We start from the raw sequence: 16,479 nt of genomic DNA on the forward strand, positions 1-16,479 counted from the left end.
TTGTCCTTTTTGGGCACCAGAAAGTAGTGAGAATAACAAGCACTTTTTGTATACTTTGATGCTTGGACATCCCTAGAAAAGCCAGTTGTCCTCAACCAGGCAGGTTGTTTTATTTATTTATAAAGTTTTATATAGCTTGATCCCAAAGGACATCAGAGCGCTTTACAATCCGAGGCAAAGGTAACAAATCAGAAAATGAGTCTAACATATTTATTTTATTTATTTGAACAAATGACCAGGAACCAACATAAAAGGAATGTAAGATACAGTAAAATCCTTTTAAAATGTAAGCAATTTCGAAGTTTGATTAATAAAGTTCAACAAAATCAGAAAAAACTTCGTAACATTAAAAAGGAGCAAAGACTAGGTTCTAAAAGATCAAATCAGACAAAACTAGATCACAGAGTTATTTAGAGTTACAGCAGAAAAATGCAAATGTTGCAAAAAAACAAAAAACTCCAGCCTTTCCAGAACGCATGCAGATCCCGCTGTGCCAATTACATGCATACACGCCATAAAAAACAATACATTCTACTCTTGCAGACAACCTTTGCAGGATCCACTTGAGAGGAGAAAAGTGCCCACTGTTTTAACAATCATATCATTGACCTCCAATCATAACCTCCACTTTGAAAAACACTGTTTTAACAATCATATCATTGACCTCCAATCATAACCTCCACTTTGAAAAACACCACAAAGACACGGTATGCACGCAGAAAAAAGAAAATGCTACTTACCAGTATGCATCTGTTCTTGGCATGTAGAGCTGCAGAATTGCACACTATGCATAGATGGCCACCTAGTGTTGGGCCCGGATGTTTGCAGTTTGTTTTTCTTGTAGAAAGTCTTTGAAAGTTACGAGATAGGGGACTCCTCCTTTGGATGATACTGCGCATGGGCATCGGCTCCATCCCCAGATTGTTTTTCGCCATTAGGGAAGTGATGGAGCTAAGAGATAGTGATGACCATGTGTGTTTGTATCTAATGACGATAACACTGGAACAGATAAAGGTAGCCGGGGAGGCGGGTGGGTGGGTGTAATTCTGCAGCTCTACATGCCAAGAACAGATGCATACTGGTAAGTAGCATTTTCCGTTCGAGGCATATGAGCTGCAGATTGCACACTATGCATAGATTGTATAGCAGTACCCACGTTAGCGGCGACCACCCGTATCTGTTGCAGTGGTTTGAAATAGAGTATTAAGTACAGCTTGGCCTACAGTGGCTTGTTGCTTTGTTTGCACATCTACACAATAGTGTTTTGTGAATGTGTGCGGTGTAGACCATGTAGCTGCTTTGCAGAGGTCTTCTAAGGGATTGTTCCCTAAGAATGCCATGGAAGCCCCTATTTTCCTTGTAGAATGGGCTTTTGGAGGAGCTGTTAGTGTACGCTTAGCTTTATGATAACATATTTGGATACACTTAACGACCAGATTTTGATATTGGGTAGCCTTTATGCGGTGGTGAAAATGATACAAAAAGCGGTTTTGTTTTCCTAAAGCTTTGTGTTCTCTCTATGTAGTACAGTAATGCTCTTTTGACATCTAAGGTGTGCAGAGCTCTTTCTGCTACTGTTTGTGGCTGCGAAAAGAAGACTGGCAGTTCCACAGATTGGTTTAGATGGAATGGCGAAATGACTTTTGGAAGGAATTTAGGGTTCGTACGAAGCACAACCTTATTGTGATGCATTTGCAGAAAAGGTTCTTGAATGGTAGATGCTTGCATTTCACTAACTCTTCTTAAAGAAGTAATGGCTACTAGGAAAGCCACTTTCCATGTGAGAAATTGCAATTCGCATTTATGTAAAGGTTCAAATGGAGGTCCCATGAGACGTGTGAGCACTATGTTTAAGTTCCACACAGGTGAAGGTGGTATTCTTGGAAGTATTATTCTTTTGAGACCCTCCATGAAAGCTTTAATGGCTGGTACTCTAAAAAGAGACAGATGTCTATTTCGTAAGTAAGCTGCAATGGCAGCTAGGTGCAACCTGATAGATGTGTAGGCTAAATTACACTTTTGAAGTTGTAGTAAATAGCCTATAATGTGTTGGATGGACACATCTAGGGGATTTAGGTTGTGGTTTTGACAGTATATTACAAAACGTTTCCACTTAGCAGCATAACATGCTCTAGTGGTGGGACGCCTTGCTTCCTTGATAACGTTCATGCACTCTTGAGGGAGTTTGAGATAACCAAACTCTATGACTTCAGGAGCCAGATCGCAAGGTTGAGCTGAGCTGGGTTCGGGTGCCTGATCTCTACATGGTTCTGAGTTAGAAGATGTGGAGATAGGTTTAGTTTTTGATGTGGTACCACAGATAGCGGTAGCAGTGTGGTGTACCACGGTTGTCTGGCCCACGTTGGAGCTACTAGTATAAGCGTTAGCGAGTCTTATTCCTTCTTGCGTACTAGTAAAGGAATCATTGGTAGAGGAGGAAAAGCGTACGCAAATAGTCCTAACCAGTTCATCCATATCGCATTGCCTTTGGCCAATGGGTGTGAGTATCTGGCGGCTAAGTGTGGGCATTTTGTGTTGTCGTGGGTGGCGAAGAGGTCTATCTGAGGTTGTTCCCACATTTGAAAGAACGGATGAATAACTTGTGTATGAAGTTCCCACTCGTGCATCTGCTGAGTCTGCCGACTTAGCAGATCTGCCATGGTGTTTTGAACCCCTGGGACGTGTTGGGCTATTAAGAAGATGTTCTGAGGCATAGCTGACCTCCATATCTGCTGAGCTAGGAGAGAGCTGCAGAGAGTGTGTCCCTCCTTGTTTGTTTATGTAATACATGGCTGTCATATTGTCTGTGCGGACCAAGACAGTTTTGTTTGCAATTTGTTTTTGGAATGCTTTTAGAGCTAGAAACACAGCTAACAACTCCAGATGGTTGATGTGGAGTAGATTTTGCATTGGTGTCCACCTTCCCTGCGTGGTGTGATGCAGTAAGTGGGCTCCCCAGCCGGAGAGCGATGCGTCTGCTGTTAGTATTATTTGTGGAACAGGCTCTAGGAATAGTCGGCCTTTTGACAGGTTTTTTGTGTTCCACCATTGCAGAGAGCGATGAGTCCGACTGACTACCAACACTAGGTCTGTTAACTGACCCTGAGCCTGGTTCCATTGCCGTGCTAGACATTCTTGAAGTGGACGCATTTGCAGTCTTGCGTAAGGTACTATGAATAAGCAAGATGCCATCATCCCTATGAGTTGCATAAACACTCGAGCTGGAAGCGAGTGTTGTGATTTGAATTTTGTTAGGAGCGTTTACACACTTGTTATCCTTGCTGGAGAGGGATAAGCTAGTCAGACCCCCCAGGATATAGCGGCATGGATTAGCAAATTTAGCGGCACAAAAAAGGAAATTTAGCGGCACAAATATGGAAATTTAGCGGCAATTTTGCAGCATTTTTTTGGGCCATTTTTCCTACAACAAACACAGATATCTTTGTTTTTGAGGTATTAGCAACATGAAGCTATGAGACTCTATTGCTGCTGCTTTCTGTCCCGAAGGGAGACAAGAGAAGGCACGAGCGTACAGGAGATGTGCACGTGTACGGACAGGAGATGTGCATACCATATGCATGTACATCTCCTGTCCCCGGAGGCTGGCAGCGCCTTGAATGAATGAAACAAATTTTGTATTGCGCAAAACTTTGCCCAAAGGCCTCAAGGCGCATAAGATGGAACGGCTGAACGCAGTGCAAAGATCAGGGGGAAAACTATAGGTATGCTTTGGTGAAGAGCCAGGTCTTTAAGGCTTTGCGGAATTGATCAGGAGAGGCGAGGCCCTTGAGCCAGTCAGGAAGGATGTTCCAGAGCTTCGGGGCAAGTGCAAAGAAGACCTTCCCTCCCCATCTAGCCTTCTTCGTCCGAGGAGTGGACAAAAGGTTCTTGTTGGCAGAGCGCAAGGCCCTGCCAGGGGTGTAAAAAGATACAAGAGACCTGATGCCCTCTGCACCGGATTCATGAAGGGCAGAGTGGGTAAGACAGAGAACCTTAAAGTCTATCCTAGACAGCATCGGGAGCCAATGAAGATGTTTTCTTATGGCAGAGCCAGAAGACCTTCTAGGAGCGCTGACGACGAACCTGGCTGCAGCATTCTGCATAACTTGCAGACGTTGAACCAATCTTTTGTTCATGCCTAGATAACGTGCGTTGCAGTAATCTAGGCGTGAAGAGATAAGGGCCACCGCAAGTTGTTTTCTGGAATCAGGGGAAAGATAGTTTGACAGCTTACGTAGGATCCTTAGGACCCCGCAGCAGGTAGAGACGGCTCTGCTTACTTGTTTATCTAGGGAAAGTGAGGTGTCAAGTATAACTCCTAGATTACGGGCTGCAAGGGAGGGCGTGGTGCATAGTCCAAGGGCGGATGGCCACCAGTCAGCCGACCAGGTCTCATGTTTGCCTTCGAAGACGAGAACCTCCGTCTTTTCCCCATTTAATTTGAGACTTCATTTTACTACACAAAATGAACCCCTTCTTCTCAGGTGGAACAAGTGACATGTGTGCAGGTTACAAAAGCGTACAAAGTACAAATAGAGGTATAATACTGCAATAAATGAAGGACACTCAAACACAAGAACAAACGTTACGTAGGCAATGGTGGCACTTGTGCAAGTATCAAAAGCAAACAAAATTTAAGAGGTAGCAAACAGTGTGTTACAAAAGAAAAGTGACGTGTGCATAGTACAAAAGAGTACCAAACACAGGTAAAAGGGTAATATTGCAATAGATGGCAGACTCTCAAACCACAAGAACACACTGGTAAGGCACTTCCATAGTCATGGAGGATAGAAATGTACTATCTCTAGGGTTGTCGACTCTGGGTCCGGAGGATGAAACCAGGCTTGATCGTGCGTCCTCGCTAAATACGAATCTTGTTAATGCTCAGTGTGGCCGTAGGGTTAGGTGAAGAGGGCTACCCCACCAAGGCCTGTGGTGTGTAGCCCAGCATTTATTCTTACACATCCACCTGAGTGCTAGGCTGATGTTGGTTCTTTAAAAGCCAGGGTCCTCCCACCCCTAGTTGGCGTAGCCAGCCGAGCAAGCAGCACAATGATGCCTGCTTTGCGGGTGTTGGGTGTATAAGTGAGAGCAGTGTGCAGCACAGCGCGAGGGATGCTGATAAGCTGCCTCATAAGCTGTGCTGTTGCTTACATGTCTATTTTCGGAAGCTGCTGCCTTTGCTAGTTCTAGCATCAACCTGACACTGCCGGCCCCAGCACCCCACCTGCAGGACCGCACAAGTGACAGATGCCGGGTCTGCATCACTCCCGCTTCAGGACACAACTCCCCAGGGTCACGCCCTTAAAGCAAGGACTTGCTGCTGACACACTGGAAATACTGTTTGATATGGAAACAAAGAGGCATACCCAGGCACTGAGTCAGGGATCAAGGGAGCTGGAGCGAGGCAGAGCAGGGAGTAAGGGGCGTGGTTTCAAGGCTAATGGTTATTGGTTATAATTGGTGCGTGCATTTGCCACTATTATTTATGGCATGTGCAAAACAGTGGCAGGCTCAAAGAGCTTCAGCCCCCCTCCCTCCCCCGGAGTGTTTGTCAGCCCGGGCTGAGACAGCCCCGGGCTGGCGGCAGTCTTGTCTTAAGGCAGCTGCAGGGGGGGGGGAGGGGGGGTGAAGTTCCTACAGCAATAGGCAGAGTGGAGGGGCAGGGGGCTCGAAGGGGTGAAGACAGAACAAAGCCTAGTTAACTAGTGAATGGTCTTTTAAAGACCTGTTAAGTACTCGGGTGGAGCTGCCTTAAGACAAGACGGCCGCCAGCCCGGGGCTGTCTCAGCCCGGGCTGACAAACACTCCGGGGGAGGGAGAGGGGCTGAAGGCCTTTGAGCCTGCCACTGTGGGTAAAACATTCATGCCTTCAGTGTTTTGGGCGCATTTTCTAAATTTCGCGGGCAGTTTTGTAAAAATCGCGGCATTTTTACAAAACTGCCGATTTCGCAATTTTTTTGCAAATCGCGAAATCGCGAAATGCTGGAGGGTCGGGCTAGTGTTAGTTGAGTATTGATTGTAGCTCCTAGGTAGGGTTGCGTGTGCGAAGATAGCAGATGTGACTTGGTGTAATTTACTGTGAATCCCAAGTTGTGTAGTAACATTATTGTATTGTGAGTGTGTTGTACACACTGGCTGTACGACTGCTTTTATGAGCCAGTCGTCTAGATATGGGAAGACGTGGATGTGCTGTCTTTAGTGTGCTGCTACCACTGCTATACATTTGGTGAACACTCTTGGCGCTGTTGTTACTCCGAATGGGAGTACTTTGAATTTAATTGGTCCTTCTAGCACAAATCTTAGGTACTTTCTGTGCGCCTGGTGAATTGGGATGTGAAAGTAGGCGTCTGAGATATAGTGAAAGTCGTTCTGCAACAGGAGTGGAAGGACTTGTTGAAGTGTGACCATATGGAAATGATCCGACTGTATGTAAGCGTTTAGAGGTCTGAGGTCTAGAATAGGTCCCAGAGATCCGTCCTTCTTTGGAATTAAGAAGTATAGGGAATATACTCCTTTGATGTTTTGGAACTATTTCTATTGCATTTTTCTGCAGGAGAGAAATTACTTCTTGTCTGAGCAGCGTTAAATGACCTTGTGACATTGGACGCTGTTTGGGTGGTATGTTTGGGGGGTAGATGTTAGTTCTAGACAGTAACCTGACTGAATTATTTGAAGCACCCACCTGTCTGATGTTATGTCATCCCAGGCTGGTAGGTATTGCTGTATCCTTCCCCCGACAGGAGTGGAATGGGGCGGGGGAAGGGGAGGGGAGTTATTGGGTAGGAGTGGAGGCAGTGCGTGAGTTGTTGTTTTTGCCTCTGCCTTTGTTGTTGTTACCGCAGTAACCTTCCCATTGGTAGCCCTTACTGTAGGTAGACTGAGTGGGGCTTTTGTATGCTGTGGAAGGTGTGTCTGATGAGTACCCTCTGTTTGCACCTCTATATGTGGAGCGACGAAATGAACGTCTGGGAGCCTGCGACTGCAGGGTTCCCATAGATTTTGCTGTGCCAGTGTCTTTTTTTTATTTTTGAGAGGGAGACATCCACCTCGGGTCCAAATAGGTGTTGCTCATCGAATGGTTGATGGAGTATAGCGCTTTGGACCTCTGACTTGAAGCCAGATATACGTAGCCAAGCATGTCTGCGCAGCAGGACGCTAGTATTGACGGCTCTGGAGGCTGTGTCTGCTGCATCTAGTGCACAGCGGATAGATGTGTTCGTGATAATTTTTCCTTCTTGAATTAGCTCACTAGCTCTATCCTTAAATTTATCAGGGAGATGTTGCATTATGTCTTCGAGCTTATCATAATGTGCCCTATCGTAGCGTGCTGGTAAGGCTTGTGTGTTGGCAATGCGTCACATGTTTGCTGCTTGTAAGGCAGTTCTATTCCCTGACGCGTCAAGGAGTTTAGATTCCTTGTCTGGTGGGGGAGCTTCGCCTGATGTTTGAGAGTTAGCTCTTTTACATGCGTTAGACACGACTAGAGAGTCTAGGGGAACTGGTCCCTTTATATATGCTGGGTCAGATGGTGCAGCTTTATACTTTTTCTCAACTCTTGGGTTTATGACCCGAGTTCTGACTGGGTCTTTAAAGACCTCAGAGGCATGTTTAATCACGCCTTTGAGCATTGGCAAAGTTGCTGAGGACCTTTGTGCAGTGTCAAATGTATCTAGCAGGAAGTCCTCCTCTAATGCATCGGAGTGCATGTCTACCCCGTGGTATTGTGCTGCTCTAATCAGTAACTGGTTAAACCCCATAGTGTCTTCTGGCAGAAGGCCTAGAGGGGTATATGTCATCTTGGGGTACATTTGGAACGTCTGGTGTATTATAGTTGTCCCATGGGTCTGGCGAGGCTGGGTGATATGGCTCCTCTGGGTTAGCCCCTGTATCTGATATGTCGTCCCCATTATCATCAGGTGTGCTAGATGGTGTAGGGGAGCGATGTGGTGAAATATGGGGGGAGGGATTGGGTGCAGGAGGCGGGGAAGGCACATGCATAGGTGAGGTAGCAATGTCCTTCTTTGGAGCAGGAGCTGGTGCTGGTGCCTCGGATGGTCGTTTCTTTGATAATGTCAATCGACCAGTCTTAGGATCTTTTATGAGAGTCTTTTGCCTTGGGTCTGGAGTAAACAAGTCTCTTTCAGGAGTGTGACCTTTCGGCGTGGAAGCTAGTTTTGGCGCCGTAGCTGCTTCTTTTGACCTTTTGTCTTTAATGGGGGAAGCCGGGGTCTTTTTCGGTTTCGAGGGTTTTTTCGAGTCCGATACTTTTTCCGGCTCCGATGTGTGCTTCGGCTCCGATGCCTTCTTGGGGCCGGAAGCTTTGTGTGGCTCCGAAGTTGTTTTGGGTGCCGAAGGAACTGAGTGTTTCGGCGCCGATGGCTTTGGTGCGGTACTAGATGGTTTCTTTGGTGCCGGTGAGTGTGGGCTGGCACCGAGTGGGGGTCGACTCGAGACCGAAGGCTTTTTTGACTTCTTGGCCGAGCCCGAAGGTGGGGGTGTCGAAGTAGTGTCTCGGTGTGCACCCGAGCCCTAGGGCGAGGGTGTGACCATAGCCTTTTTTGTGTGTGTCGGGGGAGGGGTCGGTGTCGACTGTCTTATTTACGACCCGCTGCGCTGGAGTCACGTCCTCGACATCAGAATCTTCTGCCTCCGAGTTGCTGTCGACGTCGTGCTGTTCTGGGACGTCGACGCCTTCCTGGAAGATGTCGTCCGGAATCGAAGCTGAATATCGAGCCATTGTTCTTCTGGCTCTCCGGTCCCGGATAGTCTTTTTGGAGCGGAAGGAGGCACAGGCTGAACAGTCCTTGGCCTCGTGCTCCGGGGAGAGGCAGAGGTTACAGATCTCGTGGAGGTCGGTGTGGGGAAATTTCGACCCACATTGAGGACACTTTTTAAATGGCGTCCTTTCCATTAGCTGGAGTCGAGGCCAAGTTGGGCCCGAAGGCCGTAGTCGACGACCGGAATCGACGTTCTTGGTCTTGAAGAGTAGTGTTGACTGGAAAACGCTTTCGAGAGTAGTTTCTTGATGATGGTGAGGATTGTGTGCCGACGGTAATCGGTTCCAACAAGGAGCGCTGGAACCACATCCGAGCCCAGTGGCGGAAAAATCTGGGGATGGAGCCCATGCGCAGTATCAGCCAAAGGAGGAGTCACCTATCTCGTGACTTCCAAAGACTTTCTACAAGAAAAACAAACTGCAAACATCCGGGCCCAACACTAGGTGGCCATCTATGCATAGTGTGCAATCTGCAGCTCATATGCCTTGAACAATATATTTATATTCTGGATTAACCACTAATAAAACTATATCTGAAGAATTTTGGTATTGTTGGTTCTTTGACTTATCGGCAGAGAAATTGGCTGAGGATATTGTTCAGATCAAGAGCGGTTGACTAGAGAAACAGATGCAGGCAACCCATCTATTCTATGAAGATTTTACCAGAGCATTGCCATCAAAATGACTGGCATATCAAACTGGGCTGGGAAACGTTTTAGCTTCCAACTAATAAGCATGCATAGAAGTAAGAAACTGTAAGATGAAGAAAATAAGTTAAGTGCCACATCCTTAAAGTCTGGCATGGGGCAATCTCATCCCAGCTTTCTCCAGTGCACTCCTGCCAAATCATGAAGCAGCCACACACTAAATTGCATGTCTTGAAGTCTCTATTAAGGATCCGGTCATTAACTCCCCCTTTCCACCACAAAGCTTAGTCATGCCACAGGCAAGATCAGGTTCCAACTCAGTACATAAACTGGTGAGAAATATGGGCTGCAAATAATTCGAAGTCATTGAGTGCTTGTCTGTACTAAGGTTAACAATTCATTGGTAAAATGGGATACGGAGTCTATGGTGAGTTTGAAAGTGGGCATGCTAACAAAAACGTGAAAGGTTATCACAATACATGAAATAAAAGGGTACTTCCTCAAGAAAAAATATGGCAACAATAGCTTTTGTACGGATTAAGTTAAAGCTGGGAATGAAAAGCCACTGTTGATGAAACCGATCTGCCCAGTGGGTCGGTTGTGTCTAGTCCACATCTCAAACTCTGCGGCAACCCTCCCGTCAGTAACAGCCTGGGAGAGTACAGCCCAGGCCTTCTCTAGGACTGTTCGCAGCACATGCGCAACCTTATCCTACAGAACATGGGAATAGCAGCCTAAAAGGCACCTATATAGGCACCACGCATGTCACTTTCAGCACTGATGATGTCACAAAGCCAAATGATGCGACATACCGACATGCAGGGGTACGGCTCATGAAAAAGTGTCCAGATCTAGTCTGACACCGGGGATAATTCGTAGGTAAGGAATCTGCAGCTAGCAGCATCTATCAGATACACAATGTACTATTGTGATATCTTACAAGTCAAACTTCTTAATGCCACCCAAATTGTTGTCGAAATCAACAAATGCCAATTTCAATACAGTAAGTGTCACTTTACAATACCAAAAAAAATTTGTTTAAATTAAAAGTACACTTACCACCACGATATTGAGCCTTAACGCCACTTGTACCACCTCCACTTCTGATGTTCAGAAATTGTTCACCAACTTGTTTCAGTACATCGTGGCTTACACCTGAAATAGGTCATAAAAATAGTAATACAAATTATGCTTTATATTTATATTATATATTTATATTCATAAAAATAGTAATACAAATTATGCTTTATATTTATTGAATATGCTACTTACCAGTATGCATCTGTTCTTGGCATGTAGGGCTGCTAACATTCATATCTAGTGCATAGATCGCCGCCTAGTGTTGGGTCCGGATGATTGCACATTGTTGTCCTGGAAGAGTCTTCGAAGTATCACGAGATAGGTGGCTCCTCCCCTGGACTACAGTGCGCATGGGCATCGGCTCCATCCCCAGATTGTTTTTAGCCATTGTGGCAGAGATGGAGTGAAATAGTGTAAAGGATGTCCATGCTAATGATGAATGCAAGATAGTGTCTGCAGCCGCTACGGGCACCGGGGAGGAGGGAGGGCGATATGAATGTTAGCAGCCCTACATGCCAAGAACAGATGCATACTGGTAAGTAGCATATTCAGTTCGAGGCATGTGGGCTGCTAAATTCATATCTAGTGCATAGAATACATAGCAGTCCCCCCATTAAGGGCGGTTGCCCGTGCCAGCTGCAGAAGCTTGAAAAAGTGTCTGGAGAACAGCCTGCCCTACAGCTGCTTGCTGCTTGGAATGCACGTCCACACAGTAATGTTTGGTAAACGTGTGCGGTGTGACCCATGTGGCTGCTCTGCAAATGTCCTCTAAAGGAATGTTCCCCAGGAAAGCCATGGACGCCCCCAACTTGCGTGTGGAGTGCGCCCTTGGGGGTATTGTTAAAGTGCGCTTAGCTTTTTGATAACAGATTTGGATGCACTTAACAATCCATCTGGCTATTCCCGCTTTGGAAATGGGGTTGCCTTTGTGCTGTGCTGAGAAGGCAACAAAAAGTTGTTGTGTTTTCCTGAAGTGTTGTGTTCTGTCAATGTAGTACATCAACGCCCTCCTAACGTCCAGTGTATGGAGCATTCGCTCAGCTACCGTTTGCGGGTTTTGGAAGAATGCGGGTAGGTCAATAGTTTGATTGATATGAAACTGTGACACCACCTTAGGAAGGAATTTGGGGTTAGTGCGTAGCACCACCCTGTTTGAATGTATTTGGATGAAAGGCTCTTGGATTGTGAGCGCCTGCAGCTCACTAACGCGCCTAAGCGATGTAATAGCAATGAGGAAAGCCACTTTCCATGTTAGAAATTGAATTTCGCAGGAGTGCAGTGGCTCGAAGGGTGGACCCATCAGCCTCGTGAGGACCACATTGAGGTTCCACACCGGAGCTGGTGGTGTTCTCGGAGGAATGACTCGCTTCAGTCCCTCCAGGAAGGCTTTAATGGCAGGCACCCTGAAAACAGAGAGGTGCTGCCTATTTTGGAGATAAGCCGCTATGGCGGATAAATGTATCCGAATGGAAGCGTAAGCCAGATTGCATTTGTAAAGATGTAACAAATAGCAGATGATGTTAGGAATGGATGCATCTAGCGGGTTGATATTGTTGTCAGTACAGTAGATGACAAACCGCTTCCATTTTGCCGCATAGCAAGCCCTGGTCGTGGGCTTTCTTACCTCCCGAATGATGTCCATGCATTCTGGAGGCAGGTTGAGGTAGCCAAATTCTAAGACCTCAGGAGCCAGATCGCCAGATTGAGCTGTTGCGGATCTGGATGCTGAATGTCGCCATGGTTCTGCGTCAAGAGCCGGGATGTGAGATGTAGCCTTTGATGCGGTATCACGGAAAGTTCTAGAAACGTGGTGTACCATGGTTGGCGTGCCCATGTTGGAGCAACCAGGATGAGAGTCATCGAGTGTTGCTTTAGCTTTTTTGCCACCAGCATAATGAGAGGCGCTGGGGGAAAAGCGTACGCAAATTTGCCTGACCAGTTCATCCATATCGCATTCCCTTGCGATTCCGGGTGAGGGAACCTGGCGGCAAAGCTTTGGCATTTTGCGTTTTCCTTTGTGGCAAATAGGTCTATCTCTGGATGACCCCACTGCCGGAAGTACGGGTGGAGCACCGATGGATGTATCTCACACTCGTGCATTTGATGGCTGTACCTGCTGAGCAGATCCGCCATCTGATTGTCCTTGCCCGGGAGGTGTTCTGCCATGAGGAAGATGTTTCTCTGAATGGCCCACTTCCACATGCTCTGAGCCAGATGAGACAGCTGTGGCGAGTGAGTACCTCCCTGCTTTTGGATGTAGTACATGGCTGTCATGTTGTCCGTCCGGATCAACACGACCTTGTTGCACAAATGTACTTTGAAGGACTTGAGCGCCATGAAGATTGCCATCAATTCTAGGTAGTTGATGTGCAATCGTTGTTGCTGGGTTGACCACAGTCCCTGCACCGTGTAGTGGAGCACATGCGCTCCCCACCCCTGGAGAGATGCGTCCGTTGTTAGGACAATTTGTGGCACAGGCTCTTGGAACGGTCATCCCTTGCAAAGGTTGTGTGGATTCCACCAATGCAGAGAGTTGTATGCCCGACCGGTCACCAACACTAGGTCCGTCAGTTGTCCCTGAGCCTGTGTCCATTGATTCGCTAGGCATTCTTGGAGGGGGCGCATGTGCAACCTTGCGTGCAGGACTATGAAGATGCAGGAGGCCATCATGCCTATCAACTGCATGAACACTCTCGCTGGCAGGGAGTGTTGCGGTCTGAATCTTTGGATCAGTGACTGAATGCTGTTGATTCTGACTGCGTTTGGCTGAGCTATAGCCGTCAGGGTGTTTATTGTCGCGCCCAGATACTGCCGCACATGGGCTGGTTGAAGGTGCGACTTTGGGTAATTCAGCGAGAACCACAGACTGTGAAGGAGTTGAATAGTGCGGGACATGTGTGAGGCGCACTGTGTTTCCGACTTTGCTTGTACGAGCCAGTTGTCGAGGTACGGGTATACATGTATGTTCTGTCTCCTGAGGTGCGCCGCCACCGCCGCCAGACACTTCGTAAACACTCTGGGGGCAGTAGTCACTCCGAAGGGTAGCACTTTGAACTGATAGTGCTTGTTGTGAATGGTAAACCTGAGGTATTTTCTGTGGGACGGGTGGAGTGGGATGTGGAAGTAAGCATCCTTGAGGTCTAAGGTTGCTAGGAAGTCCCCCTGGTTTAGAAGGGGAAGTATCTGTTGCAGTGTCAGCATGTGGAAATGTTCTGACAGTATATACATGTTGAGAGGGCGTAGATCCAGAATGGGTCTGAGGGATCCGTCCTTTTTTGGGATGAGGAAGTACAGGGAATAGACCCCTGTTCCTTCCTCCTCCACTGGCACGAGTTCGATTGCTCCTTTTTGCAGCATTACTAGCACTTCCTGCTGCAATAAGTGCAAGTGCTCTGCCGACATAGGACGGTGTCTTGCAAACAATACCCGTACTGGATTAGTTTTCTCACCCACCTGTCCGTGGTGATGGACGACCAAACAGGCAGGAACTGCTGGAGTCTTCCCCCGACAGGTGTTGGATGGTAGGGGGGCAGTGACAGGGAGTCACTGTTTGTTTGCGGCAGAGGAACGGGAGTTGGTGTTCCCTCTGCCTCTGCCTTTGGCACTGTTACCTCGGTAACCCCCTCTACCTTGCTTGGGGTACGAGGATTGCGCACCACCTTTGGTGAATTGTGTTTGTTGTCCCATGTGTCCTCTGGTAACACTACGCGCACCTGAGCGACGAAAAGTGTTGCCCCTGAACTGTTGTGATTGAAGTGCCCCCATGGACTTAGCAGTCTCGTTGTCCTTTTTAATCTTTTCAAGTGTGGCGTCTACATCTGGACCAAACAGTCTGTCAGGATTGACGGGCTGGTTGAGGATTGTAGTTTGGATGTCAGGCTTAAATCCAGATATACGAAGCCAGGCTTGGCGCCGTAGCATGGCGCTAGTGTTAATTCCTCTAGCCGCTGTGTCCGCTACATCAAGTGCGCATTTTATTGCAGCGTTTGATATAAGCTTTCCCTCTTGTATGAGCATTTCTCCAGCTTCTTTATACTCATCAGGCAGATGTTGAAGGAGCTGTTCTAGGGTGTCGTAATGCGCCCTATCGTAACGCGCTAACAGTGCCTGTGTGTTTGCGATACGCCATATATTAGCAGCCTGCGCAGCCACCCTCTTGCCAGATGCCTCAAGCACTTTCGACTCCTTGTCTGGGGGAGGAGCTTCACCAGTTGTTTGGGAGTTTGCCCTCTTGCGGGCATTTGCGACCACCAGCGAATCCAGAGGCAACTGTCCCCGAATATAGGCAGGGTCCCCAGGCGCAGGCCTGTATTTTTTTTCAATACGTGGGTTTACCACTCTCGCTCTTGTAGGTTCTTTAAAGATCTCTGGCGCATGTTTAAGGACACCTTTCAACATAGGAAGTGTTTTGACTGTTCTTTCAGAGACAGAGAAAGTGTCAAACAGGAAATCCTCTTCCACTGGGTCAGCATGCATATCTACATTATGATTTGCAGCTGCCCTCTCAATTAAAGCATTGAAAGCTGCTGAATCCTCAGTTGGTGATGTACGTGCCCCAAAACCTTGTGGGTCCTGCACCACCTGATGACTTCCCTGGTCCCCAGCGTCGTCATATGAGTCCTGATTCACATCAGGGTCATTGCCAGTAGGGAAGTTGTATTGTTCATCTTGGTCATCATCCTCACCCCCTGATTGGTTGGGGGAAGGTGTTGGACTCCTCCTTGGGGGAGGTTGCAGAGGTTCAACAAGGGCAGGTATGTCCTGTGTTTGCCTTTTCTTTTTCAGTGGAATTACAAATGACTCCAGTGGCTGGGAACTGATCTTTCTCTTATAAAGTGTCATTATCCCTGTGTGGGCATCGATATAATGCTCACATTCGTCGTCAGATGCGGTTTGTCGAGGCAAAATAGCACTGGACGTGGAATGTTCCGAAGTCCCCGAGGTCTTCGGCACCGTTTGGGGTGCAAACGCCTTTGGTGGCACCTTTGGCGGTAGTGTGTAGATAAGTTTCGTCGACTTTTTGGCAGGTGGCTCCATCGGTTTCGGATCCGATGGCGCAGTCTTTGTCGACGGCAGGGCTTTCTCCTGAATCCTCTTGAGGGACTCGGTGACCTGTTTAGTAAATGAAGCCGAGGGTCTGACGACCGATGCTTCATGTTCGTCCGCTTTGGAGGCCTTCGGCGTGGCAGAAGAAGGCACCGATGAATCCTCGACTCCAACGGTTCGCTGCCTTGCAGCTTTCTTAGGCGCCGACGATGCAGATCCGGTGTCTTTGTGCCGAGGAGTAATGGCTCCGGCTTTCGGATCTTGGCCTTTAGTGGTCTTCGCTTCAACCATCTGTTTGGAGGTTGACGCTCCAGCCGTCGAGACGTGATGGACTACCCTCTTCGAGGACGTGTCCTTGGACACCGCGTGTGGCGCCGGTGACTCGAGGGCCTTCTTCGGCTTCGTAGGGCCTAAGGGTGACGGAGTCGAAGACGGAGCCGGCTTCGTAATTTTGGACGGGACGTCGGCCATTTTAGATGTCGTCGAAGCCGTTTGTTTCGGTTTCGTTTTCGACGTGTCTTCGGCCATCTTAGATGTTGTCGAGACCGTAGGTTTCGGTTTAGGCGTGACGTCGGCCATCTTAGATGTTGTCGACTGTACTGGTTGCGGTTTCAGTTTCGATACGCGCAACAACGGCTCCTCCGGTGTATCCGTGGCCGGGCCCGAAGGCGGGGCTGGGGATATCGGTGCAGGGTTGTGGGTAAGGCCGAGTGGCGATCCCGTGACCCGAGCCTGAGTCGAGTAACTTTCGGGGCATAGCTCTTCCTCTGAGCTATCTTCCGCGGCCCCAAAGACTTCTTCGTCGTCCCCTACCTCATCGACGTATTCAAGGTCTTGGCCCTGTCCTTCGATGTATTCGTCTGGATCGGCCTCGACCTCCGTTGATGGCGGTGAAATTTGAAGATGATGGCTTCGGCCGTCTTCTGC

The 16,479-nt window shown here is 47.9% G+C and overlaps 1 protein-coding gene across 2 annotated transcripts in view; it reads right to left on the reverse strand.

Annotated features, from left to right (window-relative positions):
* The window catches only part of UQCRC2 (ubiquinol-cytochrome c reductase core protein 2), a 230,289-nt gene that overhangs the window by 100,134 nt on the left and 113,676 nt on the right, over nucleotides 1-16,479 (reverse strand). For both annotated transcript variants that reach the window (XM_078665064.1, XM_078665065.1), the window contains exon 9: nucleotides 10,486-10,581. In XM_078665064.1, coding sequence (XP_078521190.1) covers nucleotides 10,486-10,581 — 96 coding nt within the window. The remainder of the gene's footprint in view (nucleotides 1-10,485; nucleotides 10,582-16,479) is intronic.

This window comes from Lissotriton helveticus, chromosome 10 (assembly GCF_964261635.1).
Source record: "Lissotriton helveticus chromosome 10, aLisHel1.1, whole genome shotgun sequence".
In the NCBI taxonomy this organism is placed as follows: domain Eukaryota; kingdom Metazoa; phylum Chordata; class Amphibia; order Caudata; family Salamandridae; genus Lissotriton; species Lissotriton helveticus.